Below are 26,850 nucleotides of genomic sequence, written 5' to 3'. Positions count from 1 at the left end.
GGCAGAACGGGCAGAGAGGCACGGGGGCAGCGGGGGGAACAGAAGGGAAAACCGGGCAGGGACACGGGCGCAGCGAGGGGTACAGAAGGAAAGACCAGGCAGAGTGAGCATGGGGACAGCGAGGGGAAACAGAGGGAAGAAAACGGGGCACGGACCACGTACAGGCAGCGGGGGAAGACAGACAACAGCAGTCACAGACATAACAATGAAAATACAGGCAATACAATAAAAGCAATAATGCGGAGGATGAACAAACCTACCTACGGCCTACCACTGGCCACCAGGGATGAGGCGCAGGTGGTAGCCTGCCGGTGGTGGAGGGCCTCGAACGTCCTCAGCAGCGGCAGCTGGGGCAGGGAGACCCAGGCGGAACTGTGCGGAGGGGGAGCGACTGATCCAGGATATATTGGTAAAGACCGGATCTAATAAATGACCCGCACTATGCGTGGGGCCTACAACCAACTGCAGCAGTTGACATGCTGCAAGTTCAGCTACAAAACTCACTATATCGGTGTCCTCTGTATTATCCAAGTGGAGATTCAAATCTCCCAGAACCGTGAAGTTAGCTGTGTTGGCTGCCAGTGTGTTGACCGTGTCTACAAGGGCCTCCCTGAAACCTAGAGAAGGCCCTGGAGGTCGATACACAATTAGCCCAGACAGAGTATAATTCGGGCTCAGGGTAACCTTAAAAAGGCACTGCTCATCCTTTCCAGTGTGGGGAGATCGTGCTGCTGAGTGGGAGCCCATGTGGTCCACTCTAGAGATATGGACCGCTGGCAGGCCCAACCACCCCGTGTACCCCACATGTGGGCGACTGACCCAGAGTGAGCAGTTCGCAGTCATAAGGGAAGCAGCTGCCCCACGTGCTAGCGGGTCGCTGCTGCAGACAGACATATGCAGGGGACCCAGAGATGTCACCCCACGGTCACAGTGAGTGTCCCAGGGCTCACAGTCTGACACTGCCATAACTGGTCGGGAGGCGAGTGGTGACAAACAAAACAAGCAAAGTAGCCAAGTGAAAAAAAGAAAAAGCACGCAAGGGAGGAGGCAGCAGGAGGAGGGGAGAGAAAAGGGGCCAGCGCCTGTTTCCCTTGCAGGAGCGAGCAGGAACCATCTGTTAATTACAAACAGATGGTTTCAAAGCTCGCTCCCGCAAGGGAATCGCCAAACGTGCCCGCGTTGGCATTCAAAGCAATGCAATGCATGCACGTTCTTGCCTGACAAACTGAATAGATTTATAAAGGTCTCATCCTATGCTGCGCATGCACGCTGTGTAGGTGAGACCTAAAAACCTGTTTGTCTGGCGCCTAAGCATGATTCCAAGTCTTGCGGCTTTACTTTGGACTCCATTCTCACTCTGTTGAAAAATGCAGCGAACATAAACAAGTACAGCTCCTTCCTACTTCATATACTTGGAAATTAACATTTTATTTCTCTCCCGGACCTCACCCCAAAAGCTCTTTCATTAATTACTTGCAGCTGTACATACATCATTGCCCTAACACCTAGAAAGCACATCACAGTAATTTTCCTCTTAGGCGAGAATCAAAAATATTTAATTATATTGTGAAAGAAAAGGGAAGATTTGTTAAAAGTATATATTTGTAAAAATACCAAAATAAAGAACAAATAAAGGTCAATAGTCAATCAATTCAATTAATCTTTGTTCAATTATGCGTCATAATCATGAAAAACATTAAACTATACAGTCCACCTTATTCCGTTCAAAACCCACATTCTAAAAACACTTGGTACATTTTAAAAGCAGCGTGCCAACCTATAATTCGCATCGTTATAAGCTAGGTGCACATTATTTTAATGCAGTATAGGGCTCCTTTTAGAAAGTCAGTGACCGCCAACATCACAACATGATCAGGTAATAACTGTAAATGTAAAAAAGCAGGTCGAAATTGAATACAACTCCTTGCTTTTAAAGTGACAATAATTATTTCTTCCGCCAAAAATCATAATATTTACATAATAAAAGTGTATTAAGGTTTGGCGCGAGCGTTCATCACAAGGCCAGATTAAAAGTGCCTCGGGATCGTACAGGCTCGGTGGAAACAGATCATTGTACAGATGGAACCCAAGCGAAATTTTGTAAGCCATGATCTGTCCCTAGGATGTTTAACTGCTGAAGGTACGGTTCAATGCCAGTGACAGATTTCAGGAGCAGGCGGGATCTGTTGGAGTTTCTCAAAGCACCCTAGCTTCTTTCAGTCTATTTAAAAATCGTTACCTAAAAAGGCTCCAGTCACCTTTTTTAAGAAGTGTGGCTTTATTAAAAATGTCCGTACAATCTAGGTGAGCTGGCAGCACTTTTGATGTAATTTAACCACAGTATCTTTTGATTGTAGATACACCTCAAACACTCTTCAATCACGCTATTGTTAAACCGCAGTCTCTCAACGGCTCAAACTAAAATCTAGAGTAACAATGGGGCCAGTTTGACTTGGTCCTTCACATATTCCAGACCCAATTCCTTGTAAGCAAAGAACGATGCACTATTATGACCCAGACCATATATATATATATATATATATATATATATATATATATATATATATATATGTATATGTGTATATATATATGTGTGTGTGTGTTTTGATCTAGGGAACTATAGTCATTGACATGATAAAAACACAACACATCAAAACAATAGTAATGTACATTAACAAGTTATCAAATTATCCATCTTAAAACAGGTTTAAAATTCATATAAACACAGTCATCCAATTAGACAAATTAAGCTATGTAAACACAGTCATTTTCATGGGCTAGATTACACATTTTAGCCTCCTCCTCCACGCAAATAGCAGGAATCTTGAGATGGAAAACACTAGCCAACGTGTGGTATCGGATTTAAAAATCCGTATAGCTTCCTAATGACACCTAATAGAAAGTATGCGACTAACAGGAGCTATCCAGGTTCTTCTATAGTCGGCAGAGGACGGGCAGTAAAAGAGAAAATGCTCAAGTGTTTCAGGTGCAGCAAGGCAAGATGGACACAATACATTAACCACCACATTTCCCCAACTGCTTCTCCTTGTGTTTAAAGGAATCGTGCCATATCTAAGTTGGGTATACAGAGCTTGTGCCTGTGGTGGCTCGATGTCGTCCAAGAAGAACTCAAAGCCGTAGCTGTCTTTAACATTTAAAAACCTCTCGGTTAAAGTGCCATGTGCAAAATGTTCAATGCTTTCTGAGATCATCAGTGCCCAGAACCTTTTTTTAACAAGAGGGATCAAGGATTTAGTAATAGTCCCAGGTTCCTTCCAGAACTGCCCCAACCCAATTTTTAAATACCAATCCTTAATCTTTTTAAACCACTTGATTCGACCAGTTTGCCTATGCAATGCAATCAATTCAATCATGGCTTCCTCCAGTGGGACCTTTGTGTTACTTGTCCACACCCTTATCCAGACCCAATATTTTCCTACAAAATCTGTCCTCTTCTGCTAGATCACCTTACAATTACGATACCCCATTTGGCTGCACCGTATGTCAGGACTGGTAGACATTTCGTTCTATAGATTTGGAGCTAGGGCAAAATGGGCTTATTACCTATCGATAGAGAAAATCTAAACAGGGATCTACAGGCGTGCCTAAATTTAGAACATCAGTTTGAGGTACAGGGAAGCCAATTGTTCTGTTGGTCAAATAATACTCCCAAATAAGGAAAGGTAGGAACCCTAGCAATTTTTCGCCCCTTAATGTCAATAAGTCTGGTTTTAGCAGCCTTCCTCTTGCAAACCATGTAATGAGTCTTTGAGATGTTTGTATCCAAGTCAAAATCATGCTTGAAGCTAAAAAGGTCAATAGTAATTTTCAGTGGAAAATTACTGTCTCATAGTTTACTTAATATAATTTTATTGATGGGGGAGGGGTCCTTCCGGGGTGGGTTCTTTCTCTGTGTTGACATCAGGTGTAGGCAATATACTTAACTACCAGCAGAAATGGAGATAATCAAAGTATTGATGAATAAATACTGTATGTGCTAGTTGAAGTAACAGTACTTGGAAAGCAATAATGTGTGATATTGGACAAGCTACTCTGCCATCTGCAGATTACTTTCCTAAACTATTAAATCGGATTCTGCAACACGATGCAGCGTGCACAGTACAAAAGACACCCACTTTTTCAGGGGAGAGGAAAAGGAAGGGGGAAGTAAGAAAGAATTGAAATTCCAAAGGAAAATGGAAAATCAGTCTGAGTCATAGACAATGAAGGAGTAAACAGGAATGCAGTATTTCCGTTTCAAAGAGCTAACTTTCACATGATCTGAATGGGCACTCACAGGTCCATGCCTTTGAGATTAAGTGATATGTCAGGCATTCCTCGATTTTATTGATGCTGTTCCAGCCTCTGCCGTTTCACCGGAACCGGTTTGCGAGGAAATGTCTTAATCGTTTGTTGCCCAGAACACGTTTTAAATAAACTCCGCAAGATGCGTTCTGGCTTGCCACACTGCCAGAGGGATGTAGAATTGCACCCAACACCTGATTTTAGGCGCACTAACCATAGATAAATAATGTATCTGCTCTGGACTATACGCCCAGTGTTATGTGAGAGGTGTGGTTTGGAAAAATATCTTGTTTTAAAGGTGAGCAAAACTGAGGAGGTAATTTGAATTTGAACTGCTTCATCTTGATCAATTTAGGCAGACTAATAGAGACAATGATTTGAGTAAAAACCTCCATTTTAGCTCTCTGTTGTGAGCAATCAAAAAGGCTCGTTGTAGTCACACCCTATCTGTTGTGCCAGTTCTTGGAATAATAGGAACATAGTAAGGTTTGCATCGTAAGGTGTTCACATAGAACGTTATAATCCTTCCATTTAATGCCATGTCTGACCTGTTCTTGTTCATGATTAAGGTGGGTGCTAGTGTATGTAGATAAACTGACAGGTTGACTACGATGAAAAGTTGAATAGCTCATCCAATTTGATGAAAAAGTAAATCGAAAAAATGTATTTTTTTTTTTAATTGGTGCGCTTATACTTTGCCTTGTCTTTGGCGCTAGTTGCTGGCAGCTAATGTAGCGCTACTGCTACTGACCCCAACATGTAATTTATAACATGTACAGATATCCTGTTTGTAAAGTTTCCTTAGAAGTTTTTAGAACGTATCCTGTTGTCATGAAAAAAGGTCAAATTAAGCCTGTATAATTTAAGAACTATATTTTTTCTTTTCGAAAACTCTTTTTGCAGGAGGATCACGATGGTAGCCAAGGTGTGGGAAAGAGAAAGAGAGCAAAATTAAGCAGCAGCTCAGCCAGAGGTATTTTACTAATGAAGTGTTTTTCAGTTCTGAGTGGATAGCCGCAGTTCAAGAATATTCTGTTTGTGCGGACATGACATGGTGATTGCACAAAGTACCCTTAAATATCCGATTTTTACATTTTTTTCTTGAGATGACATTGCTTGACGTATGAATCGTCATATTCAGAAGTGCGTTTTAGGTTGTGTCTGCACAGCTACTTCGCTGTGCTTGTGAAATCTCTTATATTTAAGCCCCCTTTATTAAGGTATGAAGATTTATACAATGCACAGCTACTTCCAAGAGTGTCCCATTGCTAAAGACAAGACCGCATCTACGGATTAAATTTATTCAGACTGTGTGAAAAGCCAAGTTATCAGTTTCTTTTTAAAGACGGAGAGGTACCATATTAAAAGCACATCCCTTGGGAGCTTGTTACAGTTAACCGGTCCTAGATAAGAGAATGATCCGACGCCTGTTTTGAGCAGGCATATATTAGGGACTTTAGCAAAGTGTTCCGAAGAGGAACGCAAGGTCCGGGCAGAGATATAGTCATGGATCCTCTCTCTGAAATAACCGATGCCTGACCAGTGCAGGGCTTTATGCATTAAGACCATGGACTTAAATTGTATCCTCTTTCTTATTGGGAGCCAGTGAAGAGCCTCCAAATGAGCAGTCACGTGTGATCTAGGGGCGAGATTGAGTAGCAACCATGCAGCCGAGTTCTGAACCACCTGAAATCTGCACAGAAGTTACTCTGGGAGAACAAGATGAAGGACGTTACCATAGTCCAATCTTTAGGTTATTAGCGCTTGGATGACAGTTGTCCTAGACGACTCTGACAGAAGGGGCAGAAATGATTTCATCATCCAAAACCTTCCAAAGCAGGAGCCTGTCAGAGCCTGAATCTGTGGTTGAAAGAAAAGGGCCTTATCATATTTCATGCCTAGGTACCTTAAAAAATTCAGTTGGGGGCCCAGAAGCAGGGCCTCCTTCGACCAGCAAGATCTCCATAGGTTAGGGGAAGAAGCACCGAAGATCTTGATCTTGGTCTTGTCCGGGTTGCATTTTAGTTAGTTAACAGCCAACCACTGAAACACCTTGGAGGGGCAGTTAGTAATAGTCTCCCCATCAAGCTCCTCTCCTTTTCCACAGGAGAAGAGAAGCTGGGTTTCATCTGCATAATAGGTTGCCGCGCCCAGCGGCTCTGCCAGTGGTGTAAGGTAGACATTAAACCGGGTAGGGCTCAACTCTGAGCCCTGGGGAACACCAACCGTCAGTGTGCGGATGAAAAAGGAGGCAGACAGATTTCTTGGCTTCTGTTGTCCAAAAAAGAGGAAAGCCAGTTCAGGGCAGTGATCCAATCCCTATTGCCTGAAGGCGTTTAAGCAGCCCTTGATTATGAACGGTATCAAAGGCCGCTGATAGATCCAGCATAATCAGGATGGTCTTTCCTCCCATGTCCAGGGTGTGCCTCTAAAATATTCCACTACTTCCAAGAGTGCTGTTTCCGTGTTGAAGTATGGCCTGAAGCCTGACTGATTAGGATATAAGAGCTTGTTCTTTTTCAATACTTTGGAAAAAGCAGGAAGGAGGGAGATAGGTCTATAGCTTGCCAGTTGTTTCGGATCAGCAGTAGAGTGTCAAGATAAGATTTCTTCCCATGGAAGGGCAGACAGCTGCTAACAGTATATTGGAATACTTGCTTTTTATTACTCAATTGTGTGTATACAGATGCTTTAGCTTTAGAACGTTTGTGACATTTTCTATTCATGGCTTAGTACCTTTCGTTGCACTTTGTTGTCATTAGGATACATTTTTTCAACATAATCTATTTGGTCATTATGATCAAATTCTAAATGTTGTAATAAACATTGCACATTAAAAATAAAGTTAATATACAAGAGCTATGCTATATTTTACTACTAAATAGGAAGCCACAAGTGCAGTTACCTTGCGAACAACAGGGTCATGATGTGAATGGTGCAGCAGGTGCAGTGGCACCGGGGCCAGTAGCTGTCATAACTGACCTCTAAAGATTAAATATTGCTATATTTTACTGCTAAACAGGCAGTCACAAGTAGAGTTATCTTGCAGGCAACAGGGCCATGATTTGAATGGTGCAGCAGGTGCAGTAGCACCGGTCCCAAAAGTTGTCAGAACTCCTACAAACACCTTGTATTGCTACATTTTACTACCATACAGGCAGTCACAATTGTAGTTACATTGCAGTTAAAATAGACTTGATTTAATTGGTGCAGCAGGTGCAGTGGCTCCGGGGCCAAAAGTTGTCATAACTCCACTAAACACCAAATATTACTATATTTTACTACTAAACAGGCAGCCACAAGCTATGTTCCCTGTAATGTGCGCGCACCCTACTATTTGCAGGCACGCAGGGCTTCTGCTGGAGTGTGCATGAAAAGAAAGACTTCCTGAGCTTTTTAAATTATTAAGGCTGATGGAAACTTTCTCTTGGTGCACACTGTCAAAGGAGCAGAACACCCTGCTCTTCCATAGCTTTTCTGATGGGGGCCACTGGAAAGGGAAAGTATGACTTAATGTTCAGATGGCTGTTACCAATGCCGTCTGCTGACCTGCTGGTGTGAAGTGCATTCTTATGTAGATACACTTAGACCTTTCCAATGCCTTTCAAACTGGATTCCTTTTTAATAAGCTTACATGTGTCTTCTGCGGCCCTATGGCGAGAGCTGCTCCTAACTGTAGAGTTGATGAACCAAGTTCGAATCTCGGCAGCGCTCAACATCTTGTAATTCTGGGCAGATCACTTTATCTTCCCAGGTTACAAAAACAATGTAACTGGTGTTCATGTTAAATGTTGCAATGCCTTGCCCTAAATAAAAACAGCAGAAAAATGAGTAACGCAGTATAATCAAAGCAATGGCATAAAAGAGTAAAGACGAATAGATGCACTTTAGTGGCTGATTTGTACAAAGTTAAACCTGCTAAAATCATAGCTTCTCTGCTTAACTAGTGCAATTTTAGACAAATTTTATTTTACCAAAACTTCTTTTTCTTCATTGTTGCATATGAAATACCTTTCAAATATGTGACTTTAGAATACCAGCTGTACAAAAACCTATTGTGTGTGATTTAATAGACTATAATGTTGCTCTTTAACAATCTGGGCATCCTACAGGATTTACATCACAACTGTCTGCCTATTAGTTAACTAGTGGTTCGTGTTTCGAAATGATGGGCCTTATTTACAGTATTTTGACGCACAGCAGGGCACCAAGCCTTCCCAATGCACTGCTGTGCGTCTAAAGCAAAGGGCAGGAATGCGCCGTATGTACCAGACAGCGCATTCCCAGTGGCCTTCCATGGTCAGGTGGTACCCAGTGCGGAAAATTTCTTGTTACCCCTCTCCCCCACATTGAAATTATTAAAAGAAGGAAAAATAAGATACTTAAAGCTTTGCCTTTCCTTTTTTTCTTTGCTGTGCACCACTCCTTTTAAATATATATATATATTTTTTAAAGTGTCGTGAGCACCCCAAAAATATTTTTATTTTAAAAACACATATTTTTGCCATTTTGTCACCCTCCTCAGTGATGACACCTGGGACGGCCCGCACCCACCGCACCCCCTTCCTAGGCCGATGCACATTCCTATCCTTTTCCCCTGTGCTGGCGCACAATGGGCTGCCATGTTCCAAATCCGACATCTTGCGCCATGGTGCCAGGGGTGACTGTTTTTGTGCAGGAAGGGACACCTTCCTGCACACAAACAATCACAAGAGGTGTTTTCCTCTTTCTATGCAGCACACATAGAAAAATGAAGAACGAGGAGAAATAAAGGTATTTCTCCTTGTTGTGCCTCCCTTACACGTAGAAATCTGACGCATTCCCAGGTTTTAATCTGGGAATGCGTTTGGTTCCTTGGATGTTCTGTGGGAACACCCACAGCAACACCCATGGAACACCCCTTTCACACAGGGTAATGCGTGAAAGGGGGCCTTATTTACAAGGCCATGAAAAGCTATACAGTGTTAAGGGTGAGTGATCTCACCTCTGACAAATACCACTAATTATGGTAGCGCGTTCGCTTGGCTAGTGAGTTGTCACATGTCTTTGACATGGCCTTGAATACTGTGCACAGAGACCATTCACTTCCGGACACAAGCAAAAAAAATTAGAGGGAACATTGGTCACAAGTGCCGTTATCTTGCCGGCAACAGGCTTATTATTTGAATGGGGGAGCAGCTGCAGTGGTACCGGACCCAAAAGTTGTCAGAACGCCTCTAAACACCTATTATTGCTATATTTTACAACTAAACAGGCAATCATAAGTGCAGTTATCTAGCAATTACTAGGGTCATGATTTCAATAGTGCAGCAGTTGCAGTGGCACGGGGACCAAAAGCTCCAGGCACCCCACTAAACACCTAATATTGCTATATTTTATTCCTAAACAGGCAACCGCAAGTGCAGTTACATTGCAGACAACAGGGTCATGATTTGAATGATGCAGCAGGTGCAGTAGCACCGGGCGCAACAGTTGTCAGAACTCCTCTAAACATCTAACATTGCTATATTTTACTACTATTCAGGCTAAACCCAGATTATTGCTTAATGTTACTACTAAACAAGACAGAAGTCCATTTATCTAGCTGGCCTTAGGGGCATGATTTGAAAGGTGCAGTAGCACCAGAATTTTAAAGCTCTAGGCATCCCACTAAACACCTAATATTTCTATATTTTACTACTAAACAGGCAGTCACAGGTACAGACACCTTGAGGACAACAGGGTCATGATTTGAACTGTGCAGCAGGTGCAGTGGCCCCAAAAGTTGTCAGGACTCCTCTGAACATCTTGTATTGCTATATTTTATTACTACACAGACCGACACAATTGCAATTATCTTGCAGTTAAAAAGAGCTTGATTTGAATGGTGCAGTAGGTGCGATGGCACCCAGGGCCGAAAGCTCTAGGGATCCCACTAAATGCAGAATATTACTAAAGTTTACTACTAAACAGGCAGTCAAAAGTGCAGTTATCTAGCAGGCATCAGGGCCATGACTTCAATGGTGCTGCAGGTGCAGTGGAACCCGGGCCAATAGTTGTCAGAACTCCTCTAAACACCAAATATTGCTATATTTTACTAATAAACAGACAGTCACAACTGCAGTTATCTTGCAGGCACTAGGGGCATGATTTGAAAGGAGCCGCAGTTGCAGTGGCACCTGGCCCAAAAGTTGCCAGAACTCCTCAAATACATAACATTGCTATTACATCAGTTAGTTCTATTATTTCCCTCGTTCAATAAATTTTTCAAAATTTTGCTAATACCCGCACTATACCACTAGTAACAGCACAATATATATTTGCCTTTTTGTCATAACACTTAACAGACTTCCTGTAACTTATATTGTACAACTACTCAGCAAGTTACAACTTGCAACAAAAAAAGCTTATTATTAATCACACAGGTGAAACCTAATGCAATTACCAATGCTTGTTTAAACTGCAAATAATGCCTGAAATCCTCCTCTAACATGAAAGAAGTTGCTGGCAGTAGGCATATCAATCGTAAGTCACCTGCAGTAAGTTTGTTCACTCTAGCGAGATGTGTGAAAAATCTGGCATTTATGGTACAGGGATATTCCAGCACTCCATTTATTAGCATGACATAAACATTAAAAACCAATGAAAATGACAATGGATTTAGCCGTTCCCTGCTGAGGACAGCCGGAGGCCGTCCCACGTGACGGTGGGCATGTGCGGGGGACGGCTGGGGGCCGTCCAAACCCCGCCCACTGATTAAAATGCCTGCACCATGGCGGAATTCGCGCCGCAGTCAACTGGTTAACAGCCACAAATAAACGTGTTGCCCGCATTGCAAGTGGTAGTATATTGCATGAAAACAGATACATGTTAATTCTATTAAGATTAATATTTTAAAACCTATAAATGTGTTTGATTTTTTTTGCGTATTATGTTTCTGAAATCTGATCAGTGACCCCAGCTAATTTGGGGCAGTTCTCCCTCCAGATATTATTTTTGCTAACCAGAGGCCTTTCTTATACCATCATGTCTATCTATGCTCTACCACTTACCATTTATTTTTCTTTTAATACGCATAGGACTGTGAATTAGGGTGAATAGTTTGAATCACATGTTTATTTTGGTAGATCACTAGAATCTCTCTTTTGATAGTTTTAGGAAATTGGATTCTTAATTTGGGTAGAAACCCACACCAACTCAATAAACCCACTGTGGTTAGTTCAAAGTTCAGTCCTGAAAGAATCTTTACCCTTTTAGCTATGGGTCAAGCAGCAAGCAACTCCCAGAGAAATGGATACTAAGTTCAAGCAGCAACAGGGATTTTAATGTAAACAACACAATGCAATAAAAGTCCTAAGCCAATTTAGAAAAAATAGATAACATTTAAAGAGCAAAATGACACCCAGATCATTGGAATATGTTAAGGAGATCAAGTCAGCAAGAAATTCCCTTTGGACTTTCTATGAGCATACCATCATAAACACATTCCACATATGCATACAGTCACCCATTCACCAACATAAAAAGCAGATACCAAAAAAACAATATTCAAATACTTATTTATTAAGTATTGATCATGAATTAAAAAGTTGTATAACAGTAAAAAAAAATCCCCAATAAATCACATGTTTTTTCACCATATGCAATAAATCACAAATACAAATAGGGAGAATGCAATAATTAAAAAGTGCAGAATTTGAAAAGGCACAAACACTAAACCCAGAGAGTCATTCAGATTCTACATCAAGATGTGTACCTCTATATTTTTGTCAATAAGAGCCCATAGGGTTTAGTGATCATAAAATCCAGGAACCTACACGTTTCGGTGGTATTTAAACGATCCAACCACCTTCTTCATGCTTAATCATAAAATATCTCCCAACAACTTCATAATATTCTAAAAAACATTGCATAAAAATGCAAATTAAATTCATATACAATTTCATAACAAATTCATATACATTAACACATAATTAAAACATATATTAGACCTTTGGCTCTGCATGGTGACATCAAGCATACATGCACACTCTCACATCCCAAATCCCACCCTGAGCATTTTAAAACTCTCATCCTAGACTATAAAAATAGTTCAAGAAATACCCACCACTTGTGGTGATGCAATACATTAACCAAAGGAGCTGCTTCCTCTAAGACACCTATTTCTCCATGGTGGTTAAAACTTCTTGCGGAAACACCCTGCTCTAGGATGAAAAAAATGATACTAAAAGGCCATCGTCAAATTCTAGATTTCCCTACTACTAAACATATGCTTGAACATAAAGCTGTCCCAACAAATTACCCACCTAAAAAATGAGAAAATATTATACGTAGAAGGTAATAAGTCTCCTCTGAAGTGCAGGTTTCACTATTATAAGTAGTCTACACCTTTTTCCGGACCAAATATCCACTCTTTTTTTTAATAAAAATCACCCTGCAATATATAACCAAGCAAGTATGATTAGGGAATAAGTTCTCTAAATACTATGTATCAGTGTCACGATTATAGAGGTACTGCTTCAAGATGGTTGGACCCAGTTGCCACCAGGCCTGTCTTCAGCTTTTTTTGTCCCTTCCGTACTAGAAAGGGTCAAAACTATTTTCTTTCCTACTGGGCTGACCCTAACTGTCTAGGACGGTTGTGGGGATGAATAGAATAGGTCCTCCTTGGCATCTGCAAGTTTAAGAGGCTGTGCTAAAGCTGCTGTGTGTTATTCCATCTGTTCGGACTTGCTCTCAGATTGCTAATTCCTGCTAAGCAGTCAGCATTTAGCAGCCGTTGGCCTTTCCTGGGTTCATAAGCAAGCCATTGACCACTAAGCTAGATTTATTACCTCTACCCGCCAAAGATGTGTATACCGACTCTGAAAGTGTGATACATCGCAGAACAATTTTCTCTTTCACTGTGACTAGGGGCAGACTGTCTAGGAGGGCTCAGGGGTGGAAATGAGAAGCCCCCCCGGCATCTCCAAGTCAAAAGAGGTAGTGCTTAAGTTGCCCTTTGTTCTACCAACGGTTCCTGTCCACTCCCAGATACCGAAGTAGTGCTACATGGTTATCAGTCAACACTCATTGGCCTTTCCTGGGCCCAGAGGTAAGCTATTGTCCTCTGAGTCATCAACTCTCCCCAATAATATAAATTCCAATTCAGTAGTAGAAATAGTCTAACTTATGGCAATCACTTGTGGTTGCATTTTAAAAGCCTAGTTTTCTTTTCTTTTCTTAAGCGTAAGTAGAAAATCCAGATTTTAATACCACATAGGCCTACAAGGTCTAGCCTCTTCTACATAGTAAAATAGCTTTTGGGTATTATTTCATTTTGAGGGCACACTAACGTCTATATGTAGCATGTCCTATTTTTTATATATTAGACCCTGCCCTGTATGCTTACAATGCACACTTTAGGGGTGACTTATGAAAATATCAAAATAGTCTTTTTCTACATGGCAAAGGCAGTTTTCGCTGCCTTGTGGCGCTGCAGTGTGCAACTTTACTACTCTTTCTAATTGCAAGAGAGAAAATTATGCAGGGCATACCTAAAGTTTATGTATAGTGGTGATTAGGTAAGTGCTCAATCCTATAAAGTAAAGATCTAAGATTCAATCCAATTTCAGGTTCAGTCAAACGTGTAGTTGAAATTGTGGCATGAGTACTGCTGTGAATTGTGTTGCAGGTTAGCTATGGTAAAAAGACAGTTGGACATAATGAAATAAAATGCGTTCACTACTGCAAATAAGCAAACTGTCCATGTTGATTCCAGTGCAAATACATGGCATCTTCGTGGGTAAAAGGTCAATAATGCAAAATGTAGAAGGTTAGGAAATATGTATAACTAGGTCTTGCCATGATTGAAAAAAGAAAGCATGTTACTACAATAGGACCTATCAGTATTAATGATCTTCTTGAACCAGGAAATATGATATATTGGCTCAGCTTGCATGTAGAAAAAAGTGACTATGGTGACCACATCTAATTAGACTGAAAATCTGTACTGGGGTTTCTGATAGAGACTTCTAGCCACAGATACCAGATCTTTTAAATATTTTCCAAGCACCAGATAGGTTCCAAAAACTTTTCAGCAGTAACTTAGTGCACATCAGGTGGCACTGTGCGGCTCCTCACTGACGCCATTCCACTCTGGAAGTTAAGTACAGAGCCCACATAGACCCCAACTCTGCGGGCTAATGTCAGTTTTTCTTTCCACACCATCAAGCAAAGATCCAGAGCTCTCTTAGTGTCTACTGGAGACATTTACCTAAAAATGATCTCAGTTTGCAAGGGATGTCCCCCTTAAAAACATCAGGTTTTAAGTCCTGTAGGAACTGATGAAAACTAATGTCTGTGACAGATCCCCACATGGTATACCTCTGGTGCCGCAACTCCATGGCCTGCGTGTCGATGAACCTGAAGGCCATCAGGGACTGAGAGGTGAAGTTTATGTTGCCAAGTATAAAAAGACTCCTCCTTTAATACTGCTCCAAGTTGCTGTTTGCATCCAAAATTCGATTGCGTTCCCAAAGTCAACAAACTTGGTCTTCATTGCAGTCAAATTTGTCTGGCATAATTGAAATCCAAGAAATTGAAGCAGGTTTCCACTCCCTCGTGTCATTTATCCGAGTAGGCTCAAAGGTGTTGTGCCACACCACACCTCTCAATTTCGCTCTTGAAGTATGCTGACTTTTGAGCTCATCTTGCAGCTGGTGCCTTTACAACTAGAGTTTCCATGACCAACAGCCATGCCACATCAGTTGGAAGAGTTCCGTGCAACCATGCTCTGGCACTTCGGATCCTTAGTAACTCCCTCTGGTGCACCTTCAAGCCCTCGAGCCCCAAGGAGCTGAGAGGACCCCCATCTAGAGTACTGCTATTTGGGCTCTAAGGTCATGTCCAATCCTCCCTGATGGACATGGCCTTTGACAGGAGTCACGTGTTCAGGGACAGGCTGACTCCACTCTAGAGCATTTTAAGGAGAGCAGGCCTACTACTCACTCTCTGGGTCATGCCATATCATATCTCTTCTTTGTTGTATCTTGCACCGTCACCCAGCGACTGACTGAGGACCCCCCCCATTTTGCCGAAGGAAGTGCATGCCCTTTCTTCCAAAGTGGCTATTGAGAGTGTGCCAGCGGAAGACGTACGTCATGGCTCTTATTCATGCTACATTCTGGTGCCTGAAAAAGATGGTGGCCTGAAGTCTATTTTAGACTTGTGACCTCTCAAAGCCTTGAAATTCAGAATGCTCACCTTGGCACATGTCTTGGTGGCCCTGGAGACTGGATGGTGGTGTTGGACAGGGCATTCAGGCTTTGATCCCAATCGTTCATCCTCGGCCCTGGATTTCAGCTGATGTCCTGTCTTTCATCCATCAAGAGGGAGGCTGTTCAGGTGCTCACGCACAACACCGCCGCCCTGTGGTATTTTAACAAACTGTTCAGGGTGGGGTCTCAAACCTTGTACCGGGAGGAGCTGCGCCTCTGGCAATGGCTGTACCACCAGGGAATATTCCTGGTGGTGAACCACCTGGCTAGCTCTTTAAACGCTAAGGGAGGCAAGCTCAGCTATTGGCCCCTAGTGGATCACGAGTGACAGTTCTACCCGGAGGTGGCGCAAGGCCTCTTCTGCAAATGGATAGAACCTTTGCTTGATATATTTGCCACTATCAAGAAAGTGAATTGTCAGCTCTTTAGTGCATTGGAGTTTCCAAGGTGCCTCGCTCATAGACTCGTTCCGCCTTGAGTGGAACTCAAGACTCCTGTATGCCTTTCAACTGATACCACTCATGCCTACATGGGCGTCCCTTCCAAGTTCACAAAGCACTATTGTCTGTACAGTCTGGTCCGTTTAGAGGAGTATTTTGGCTTCTGGGTCCTGCAGGACTTTCTGGTTTGATGGCAGTCACAGACCAGCCTCCATATAATACTGCTTTGGTGTCTATGCAAAAGGTGAGGAATCTGTGGCTAGAAGTCTCTATCAGAAGAACAAACTACTTATCTTTTGTAACCTTCTATCTGGTAGAGACTCTATCTGTAGATTACGCATGAATCCGCCCATTTTTGTGATTGGACCCCATCCATTATTAGAACATTGGAATTTTGACAGCTCCATTGAAGACAATGGAGCAGCAACGGCCTATATAAACTGATATAGATACACTGTTCTTAAAATTACAATGTCTTCAACACCCACTGCATACTCTGCAAGACCTTCAAATGGATCCCCCGACTCCAGGAATACCGTCACCCACACACTCCTCACCAGCAGACTGGACTATGTAAACTCGCTCTACACCGCAATCAACAAAACACTCCTCCTGAAACTCCAGACATTCCAGAACACCGTAGCCAAACTCGTCCTCAGGATCCCACGACATTACCACATCACCCACCGCCTCCACTGGCTCCCAGTCGAAAAAAGAATAACCTTCAAATTGCTCACACATGCCTACATAGCCCCCCATAACACCAGAACCCAATGCCTCAACAAAAGACATTGACGCCCCCAAGAGAAACCTCAGGTCCGCCGCCCTAGCCGCGGTCCCCCGCATCCACAGGGCCAGAACGGGTGACAGATCCTTCTCCTACATACAGGCCAAGACCTGGAACAAACTCCCCCTCCGCATCAAACAAAGCCTGACACTGCACCTATTCATAAAAGATCTCAAGGCCTGGCTCTTCGGATGACTCTTCAGATGTTTTTTTCACGTCTGTTTATTGCAGTTTTTGATACAAGGAACATTTTAATGAAAAGTAAATCACACAAAGAAATTATACAAACATAAAAACAAAACCTATATGCAGACGACACGATATTGTATGTCCGTACTCCTCGAACGAATCTGGAGCCCTTATTGCTGGAAATAACCAGATTCGGCGAATTTTCGGACCTTCGTGTCAACTGGCACAAGTCTGTAATTTTTCTGCTTACCCCAGCCACCTCACAATGGTCCAGCACTTTTCCTCTTGAGTGGAGCACGGACTCCGTGAAATACCTGGGAGTCCATGTCCATTTAGACACGGTGTCCATTGTTCGTTTAAACTACGGCCGTGCTCTGGACTTCCTGGAAGACAACACGGAGCGTTGGATCCGTCTTCCCTTGTCAATGGCGCGCCGGATTGCCATTCTTAAAATGATTGTCCTACCTCGGTTTTTATACTTATTTAACAATATCCCTATTCCACTCACAGGGGTCTTTTTTACTCAACTTCGATCCGCCTTATTACGCCTGGTGTGGGGCGGCAAAAACCCCCGGGTAGCTTGGCGTACATTGACGCTCCCTTATGAGCGCGGCGGATTCGGAGTGCCTGATTTTTTCCTTTATTATCTGGTTGCGCAGTGCTCGTATGCCCATTCCTGGTTTCACCCTGACGCCAGAATCCCTCATCTGCGGCCAGAAGCTGACATGGCATTACCAGTGGCCCTTCATTCCCTTCTTCCCCGCGGAATTCCCCGAGATCCTCAAGATATACAAACTGTCTCCACCACATGCTGGGCCTGGGAGAAGCTGAGACGGCTGCTGCGAATTGATCAGTTGTATTCCCCTGCACTTCCGTTGCCTAACCCTCACTCGCTCCCCATCACTGGCGACCCGGTGGTTCGTCGCACCCTCTCCAAATTCCACCTGACCACGGTCGGGGATCTTTACCCAGATGGCCATGCTTTCTCCTTGACTGAGAACCAGAGGTTCCAAGACCGAACTTTCATGCATTCTTTCACTCTGACTAGGGTTAGATCCATGCTGCGTGCAGAGTTTCACACATTCCCGCTTCCCCCCGAAGACACTGCCATGCTTACATACATAATCCAATCTCAGAAGGGATCACATGTGGTCTCGAAGCTCTACAAAATCTGCTTAGCCTCGCTTCCCACTTCGGATGCAGCGGTACGAGCCGCGTGGGAGGGCGACCTTGGTGCCCAGATTACTGATGATCAATGGGCGGCGTGCTGCGCCGCCACCACGGAAGTGTCAACAAATAGAAGGCACAAACTCATACACTTTAAGTTTCTGAGACGGGTGTACCACACTCCGGCTCTTGCTCACAAAAGTGATGCTAACAGATCACACTCCTGCCCCAAATGTGCTGCTCCACAGGCCGACTTTGCCCATCTATCCTGGACTTGCCCGCTTTTACAAGACTATTGGCTCCAGGTCCATAAGATCCTGGGTGACATCTTGGGATTGCCATTGGTGCCCACTCCTGAAATAGCACTGCTTGGCTATGTGGTCAACTTTCGTCGCCCACTCCGTAAGCTAGCAGCCATTTGTTTTTTACTGGCCAAGCGGGAGATAGCACTGCACTGGTGCGCTAGGCGGCCCCCCACTGTGAACGCTTGGCTCCGCAGCCTGGCTCATTGCAATGTTAACAGTACTGAATACTCTGGGCAGCTCCCCTCTGCATCCCGGCCATTGGACATTTGGGGGCCATACCGCACATACATTGCGAAACTAACCCAGGAGACACAGGCTCGATCGATTGCCTCCATTGTTCCGGAGGGTGTGGGTTAGGCTGTTCAGGGATGGGTCGCTGAGCCCACCTGCCTGGTCGCTCTCTGGTGCCCGAAGCTTGGCCGTGTTTCTTGGTAGGCGCAGGGGCGCTGCGTTGGTACAGTCTGAGCGATGTATGTATGGAATTGATTAATGGCCACCACATGCTTGAGGGCTACTCCCTCCTGTGTTGCTGCCTGCTGCGGCTGGTGCTGCTGCCACTTGCTATACTGATTGCCTCCGCTTGCTCAATGTCCACTGCTTTACATACTTCTTGTGCTTTTTGGTCCACCCCTCTGCTCTCACGAACTCACAATTATGATTTATTGTTTGATTTTAGGTTCTTTCAGAGATTTCATTGCCTCTCAAGTAAAAATTGTGCCTTCATTGCAAGCAATACTGTAAATGTGTATTATGTCATGCTTATTCGCCATTACACTGTGTACGATTGTTGGTTTACTGATAACTGCTACAACTGGGACCTGTTAGGTGCCTATTTCATTGTTCATTGTACACACGTGGATTGCTTCTTTTGCTCAATAAAGAGATTAATAAAAAAAAAAACCATAAAAACAAAAACAATCTTCACAAACTAGGCAGGTGGGCAGCAGCAAGATGATAGTAACCTGGGCATTAAGCCCTTTATGATGGGTATTTGAGAACGGGCAGGCCAATGATGTGAGTAGAGATACACCTGGGATGGCCTCAGTATTCCAGGTGCAGGGCCACCTTGGATTCATCCGAAGCACGCACGTGTGACCTTGACCATCACACCTCTCAGCTGCCTCAGTCAGATGAGCCATTCAGCTGCACCGATCAGGCTGCACATGGGTAGATCAGGCTTGAGCCACTCATACCTGCTCCGCGGAGTAGCGAGAATGTTAGTCACAGCAGAGAGAGCATTTGAGCAAGCGGATGCAGGTGGCAACTGAAGGAACGAAGGTGAGTCCACCTCTGTGTCCCTGATTCTCCCTCATCTATCTAAGCACGTGCAAGCTGCCAGAATCACATCCCAGGAGGGCAGCAGGGGACTCTCTACAGTCCCCGAGCTTCCTCTCTGTGCAGTGCTTCTCTCCCAAGTTTAGCCCACTAGCTCAATGAATTGCCAGCTGCCTCCTGGCAAGTAGCAGGGTCAACTCCATATATCAGTCCACTTTCTGACTTGCTTTGCGAGTATGCAAGCCCAGTAAAAAACATTGTGGAGTGCACTCTAATTGTCTGTCTGTGGCCCGCTGCAAAACTAGTATTACTGAAGCCCAATAAGAGGCATAAGTTGGACAGGACCTCCCCATATGGAAAAACCCAGCTTCTGGTGCCTGACAGCAGATGCCTGACAGCAGGGGCAGTCCCCCGACTCCCCGGGAAATATAGTGTGCATTCTACGGGGCATGAGTTATGCCCAATGCAGAAAGAATTTGATAAGCTTGAATCTGGCATTCCAAGAAACAGTGAGAAGAGATGTCAGTATCGACTTGCAGGCTGAATCTAAAAGCGATGGGCTCAGGTCCACCTCCCTCCAGTGTCATAGGCGCAGGAGATCCGGTTGTGCTCCCTTCAGCAAGGCCAGATACAATAGGGTAATTGCCTTAATCATTCCTGAAATAAGACGATAACAGAGGCTGTCATGTACAATATGTTTTGAGGAACCCATCTTCCACCAATCACAGACCCAACCCATAAAGGCACCATGCACCAAGCAATGCCCCACCGGTATGTCAGAAGTCTCTCTGAGATCCCGAAAGGCCATTTCACCTCCAGTAAAAAGATCCCCCATGATATGCACACCCGCATCGGGCCAGATCTCCTGGCCGACCCAGCCTCCAGTAAGTGGCCTTTACTGGGCTATCTGCAAGGGGAGTTCACACAAGTACTGAGTTCTGGTGTGAGTTATCTGCAATCAGCAGTGTCGCAGAGGTACAATAGGTGCAACTTAGATATGGCGATTCACCAGTATGCCGAGAACGGTAGGGTACTCTAAAAGGATATGATGCTGTTCTACGTTCAAACACAGAAAGGGGCATGCTCACTATATCTTTCTTGCATTGCACAAGTGATGTATTACTGAGCTGTCTAATCCATCTTCTGGCAGTGCATCTTACAGGTACAACGACTTTAGAGATCTACTTAGAAGCACTATTAAGACATGAGAGGCACACTAGATATAGATCGGTATGCCACAGCCCAAAACAAAAAAAGGGCCACTCTTCACAACCAGGTTTCTACACCCTTAATCCCAAGGGAATGCTTTGTGGATAAACTGGTTGTGAAAAGTATGTTTGTGTACTTTCTGCCTCTTTAAAAGATTGCTGCAGACGTACGCATATGCAGCAGAGACCTTGATCTTAGTTGCACAAACATAGACCTAACTGATATGGTATTCCCAGTTACTCAGTTTCTAAACCGCAGCAGTGCAAAGTCATAATTTGCTCAAAAATGTTGACCGTGCTGGATGGGCATATGTACCTTTCCAATACATATTTACTCAATATTGTGATTTGGTGGCAGTGAGATGCATTTCCTGGCCTCTGTGTTTAGTTCCTAGTGTCTCGGGCTGGAACTGCATTGTTACATTTGTGCCATAGGTTTCTGAGAGAAACCATTGCTCCCCGACTTCTGGCGCTTCGCTTAGTCTGTATTCTACTGCCCTTATTCTTTGTACAGTAAGTGGTGCTGTAAGAAATTGGATTGTTATTTGGAGTGGATGACTACCTACCGTGGGGACCAGTCTGAACCTGTGTCAAGGTGAACCTCAAAGTCACTAAATTAACCTGATCTGAACTCCCTAGTATCTATTGCACCGAGCAGACAGGCTTAACTTAGGGCAATTTGTAAAGTATTTATGTAGTACCACAGCAGTAATAATCAGCGGTGTGGAATTTAATAAAATATCTACTTGTCAATGGGGCAGGTTGCTTCATAAATCTGCTTGTCCTGTAACAAAATCCACTTGACCCTTTTGTGCAATGTAGTGCGGCTACAAATTAGGGCAGCAATCTCATTATATAAGAGATCTGATATAGCCCCTCTGATTATGCTAGGGCTCATACCATAGTAGTGTTTGAATACTTTCAACCCCCTTATGTTGCCACGTTTCCGCAGAGCTACATACTGGGGCTGAAGGGAGTGGTAATCAATAGTTCCAGGGTTGGAATGCCCTTTTGAGTCTGTGCAAACCTACTAACTTGTATGTTTTAAGGGTTTTCAACAACTCTTCTCTAATTTTTCCCATACTGAGAAATGTTGGAAATTTTCTCCTGACAATGACATAAACATTATTCCAAAGTTGGGAGATGAGTAGTGGGAGGAAAAGTGAACATGCAAACACTCAGATTTTCACATGAGCTAATCTACACATGCATATTTGCTCATGCTAGAACGCAGTTCACAAATATTTTCTAGGAGTACTATTCTGTAAATTCTTGGGAATTCACAAAAGCTATATAGCTGCACTTAATGCATGGACCTATACCATGGGTGCACTTTTGAGACTTAGTTTAATAATTGAGCCCCTAATTTGGTCTGGCGTTGACCATGACCTTTTGGATTTATTAAAATTCGATCTCTCTCTCTTTCTGTATTGGCAAGCTTCACTGTGAGTGACAGCATTCTGCACTTTCACAAGGAGCATATCTGCACACAAAGTAGTTTTGTTCAGTGCCAGTAACTACTGTCGCAGTGTGGCATTTTTGAGACCAAAAACAAGTTTTGCTTTTGCCAATGTTTGTTATAATGGTGAGGGCCTGGCAGCTCCCACACCAATAAGGTATTGTAAAAACCATGCCAAAACAATTCATTCATTGACAAAGCTGACCACCAATTCCAGACCTACTGGCTTTGCCAATGCTTATTTTTGTTTCCCATAATCTTATTGAAACTCTTTGTACTCATTTGGATTATGAATATTTTTGGGAAATACTAGCATGCATCAACACACGTTACTAAATGATGCTGCAAATAAATGGTACTTGAAATTTTATAGTAGATTAGCAAAATGTTTTTTTTTTCCTGCTTTCATTTTTTTTAGGAACATTTTATTTTGAAAGCAAAGAATCATCAATCTTGCTTTCAAGCTTCTGCAAATATTTGCATCAAATCAGAGAGCATTCTGGGAGCATTATACATAGCCTTATATTGCTAAACTATGAAAACGTGTACACATTTTTATACTGCATCCACTGTCAGTAGTGCAGTCAAAGCTTACAACGTTTAGAGTGCCCACCCTAATAATAGAAGGCTTTCAATTAATATACCATACATACAAGTTTGAACAGCATAACATATGGACAAAAGTATTTCCTTAAATGCAGATAGTGCCCTTCCCTGATCCATATTGTGGTACTGCAAACTGGCAGCCGAAGGTTTTGTGCTGCAGGGGGTTGGGCCTACTTGTCCCAAGGACAAAATACACATGGAAACTTGTTGCCCTTGACCCCCGACAATATGTCCTGGGTGTTTGGGTTTAGGAATTCCACATCCCTGAATAATGTCAAAATACGAAATGTCAAAATGACAAAAATCCAAGGAGGGCAATGGTCCATTGAAAGGTTTACAGTTTTAATTATAAATAGCACTAAAAAGGGCAAAGCAACAAGGATAGTCGATGATCACGGTAAGCTGGGATGTGGGCATAGTTTGTGGCTGACTGCAAGGAGTGTGGGTTGGATATACCAACCAGGTTCATCCTGTTCCAAATGTTACCTTCTTACTTAGTTCTTTAAGTTTAAATCCACTTCAGCAGTACAATTCTAAAGACCCATAGGACCTCAGTAAGGGCACTTGCAGACTGATAGTGCGAGGAAAAGGCCAAGAACAGGGTCCAGTCCAGGTCCAATTGCCACTGTTCAGGTGGGTACTTCAAGAAAAGTCCTCTTGCGACTTAGGTTCCTGTAGCTTAAACATGAGCTCAGCCATTTGAGCCTTGTAGTACAAGTCTTGGTCCTGGTACAAGAGGAGGTAGGTCTAGTCTTCGAGGGCTCTTCTCTGGTCGCAGACAGCTGGTACTGTCCTATTCTGATTTTCTGCTGGTTCATTAAGGTTTCTGAAGTAGATGCCTCATTTATGACTCATGGGCACACTCTAACCGATGGGATAAAAGTCCTCAGGATCAGCCTTCCCTACTTGGGACATTTTCAGGATGGTGAGCTCTCTGGCCACAATAAACGTTGGCTTTGAATGCTGGGACTTTGTATGGGGAGTGTACTATGATGATCCTAGTGTCCACCCATGTCTAACACTAAACTCCAGTTTGAGGCATCCACTCTACATACAATAAATCCAGAAACAGAAGTCTGGTAGGGCAAAAGAAGAGTCCTTCAGCAACCAAATAGTGGATCCTCAGGAATTATCTTGGCGTCCTGTTCTCTCCCCTTCCAAGTGTGCCCCAAGGGTTTTATGTAAACCTAGCAGACCTGCCGAGCAGGATTTGATTCTCAAGCAGAATTTGACACTGTATTCTCAAAACCTAAAAGCACAAGCTACCCAACGCAATATGTGGGGTCAGAACGGCCATCTCTCCCCATTCAAGGTCAGCTTATGGTTTGGCCCAGTTTAGCATTTCACACCTGTTTAAAGTAGCTAGAGAGTCCATGCAAATTCTTCAGGCAGGGAAAAGGTAACATTCTAAAAGTTTCCTTTCCTTAATATTTATGAAAAATCTGACCACCATTGAATGGATTTTCAATAACTTAAAAATAGTTGTTTAAATTATTTCTCTAGCTGGTTCTAGAGATACTGTATTAAATTCAAATTTGCACTTGCGCTTTCTACATTGGACAGCTAGGTCTGCAACAGTGACAATTGCTTTTGGGTGCTAGTCTCTATAAGGACAAGTTAATATTACATTTCTACATGTTCTGCTTTTAAATAGAACACACTCTGCCTTCAGGGCTATAAGGCCTGCATTGGGGCAACTTAATAATATTTAAAATAAAGTTTTTACTTGTCAAAAAAGGGTGTATTTAGACAAGTCTCAGTGGTAGGCCCAAGGCCATGTTTGCACTGCCACTATAGTGGATGGTACAATATGTTTTGCAAGCCCACAAGTGGCACTTACCTTCCCGACCCTTGGGTACATTTTGTACAGTTTATTAGGGATGTTAAATATACCATTTAGGAGTATGCCAATTTAACCATATTTTAAGGGGGATTACAGGCACTTTACTACTAGTAAGCAGGGATAGAGCGCACAGAATTTCAAAGCCAGCACAATATTGTAGTGTAGTTCCTATTATCCCAATAGGCTCTGCGCATTGGAATAATATCTTCAATAGTATAGACCTAGGGCAGAGGTTAACTAGGTCTTCTACCGACGATATTAGACTTAAAGTTTTGTGTTTGTGCCAGCTAGCTCAGAGTTCACTAGAAACTTTCTCGAATAGGCAAGGAGGATTTTAACCTCCCTGGATAGACAAGAAGGGATTTAGTTTCTGACAACCATAGAACATGACAACTTTGCTCTCCCCTAATCAAGAGTGTATCTCTAGAGTCGTGTGAAAACAAAAGACAACTTATTTTACTCAGTCAGTTCAGTGCATTCTTAGTTTCACCAGATTGTAGAGAAAAGGAAGAGACGGGCGTGTTCAATAAAAGATGTTATTTATTGATCAGTCTCTTTTCTCATACAAGAGAAATGAATCGCTATTATTGCAATACTTGTAGTTAAGTAAAGTGCATACAGTAAAGACAGAATTATAAAATAATACTGTAAAAGCATTGATATGGTTTCTGAGCCATATGATACTTTAAAATGGATAAAATATATACATACATATATACATTTGACTAATCGTACTCAACTGGTGCTTCTAACCACGCCTACCCCAGTGTACCTGACCTAAGCCTAATACGTGGGCGGGAGTAGATAAGTAGCAGTTTAAGTTAAGTTTGTTTGCCAAGGGACTGATTCGAGAATTCTCTGCAAGGGGTTATTCAGTTCTGTACCTGAGATCTAGAATGATGGAGGGCTGGTATCTCTTATCCCGGGTCTTGATATTCCAGCTGCCTGCGAGGGCTGCTTGGAAGCGCCGGAGCTGGATTTCTCAGCAGGAGAAAGGCAGCGTCTCGTTCTCAGCGCGTCAGGAAGGCGGGGCAGCGCCTGTGGGCTTAGCTCTCTGCTGGGCTCCTCAGCACGTCTCGCTGCTCCGATCTCGTCACCACCGCATGTGTTTGCTTAAGGCAATGTCGGTAATATTTATACCTGAAAGGTGCCGAGATTGACGTAAGGATGGACATATATACGTCAATAAGGATGTCATATGAACGGGCTCGTTCGCACATTCTTTTGCTGAAGTTCTCGGTGAAATCAAAACAATGGTTATGGGAATTTCCCAGGTCGCTGTAGGTTTGATTTGTTTTGAGAACTCAGTATGCCTTATCAGGGGCTGGAGGAATATCGCTTGTCTAATTAGATGGCATGCGTTATGACCTAATCAGATAACACGCTTCTGTGCCGTGGTGTGGCTTAATCAGATAACGGTTTTTGCACCGTTAGATGGCTGCTAGTTAATTATTAACCAGACCAGGGTCAGAAATAGGGGAATCGATACAATACCTATAGGAATACATCACACTCACTCCACGTAGACTATGTCCATATTTACAAATCTAGGCATAGTGAAACCAGTAGCGTTTGTGTATATCGTACCACCCCAAAATACATTCATATGTATCCTGAAAATTTTGAAACATAATCACATGTACTATCACGTGTACTATATGCACAAGCAGTCTAATAATGCTAAACATATAACGCATATTTCTAAATTCAGCATGAATAAATGCGAAAACCACACATGAAATGGCTCTTAATACAGAAAAAAAAAGTGTGAGACCATTTCATCACAATCATAAAGTTATGTATAATAGTGCTAGAGGATAGCGAATGTCTCGTGACTACCTAAAATAGAGATTTAGTTCTCTAAGAATAATGTCTACTTTAAGCAGAAGATAAGTGTCCCAAAAATCGTAAATATTTTTGAATTGGGAAAAAAGGTTCTTGCAGTCTGAAAAACTGATGAGAAAAATTTTTCATATCGCTTTTTCAATGTTGAAGGCCAAATTCAGGATGTAGGGAACTCCGAGTTCTA

The 26,850-nt window shown here is 43.0% G+C and overlaps 1 protein-coding gene across 4 annotated transcripts in view; it reads left to right on the top strand.

Annotated features, from left to right (window-relative positions):
* Positions 1–26,850, top strand: part of UBR3 (ubiquitin protein ligase E3 component n-recognin 3) — a 1,992,321-nt gene that overhangs the window by 332,563 nt on the left and 1,632,908 nt on the right. For all 4 annotated transcript variants that reach the window (XM_078681592.1, XM_078681591.1, XM_078681590.1 and 1 more), the window contains exon 6: positions 5,209–5,278. In XM_078681592.1, the coding sequence (XP_078537718.1) occupies positions 5,209–5,278 (70 nt within the window). The remainder of the gene's footprint in view (positions 1–5,208; positions 5,279–26,850) is intronic.

The sequence above is a fragment of the Lissotriton helveticus genome, chromosome 3_1, assembly GCF_964261635.1.
Source record: "Lissotriton helveticus chromosome 3_1, aLisHel1.1, whole genome shotgun sequence".
Lineage (NCBI taxonomy): Eukaryota > Metazoa > Chordata > Amphibia > Caudata > Salamandridae > Lissotriton > Lissotriton helveticus.
This window is presented reverse-complemented; position numbering and strand designations above follow the sequence as displayed.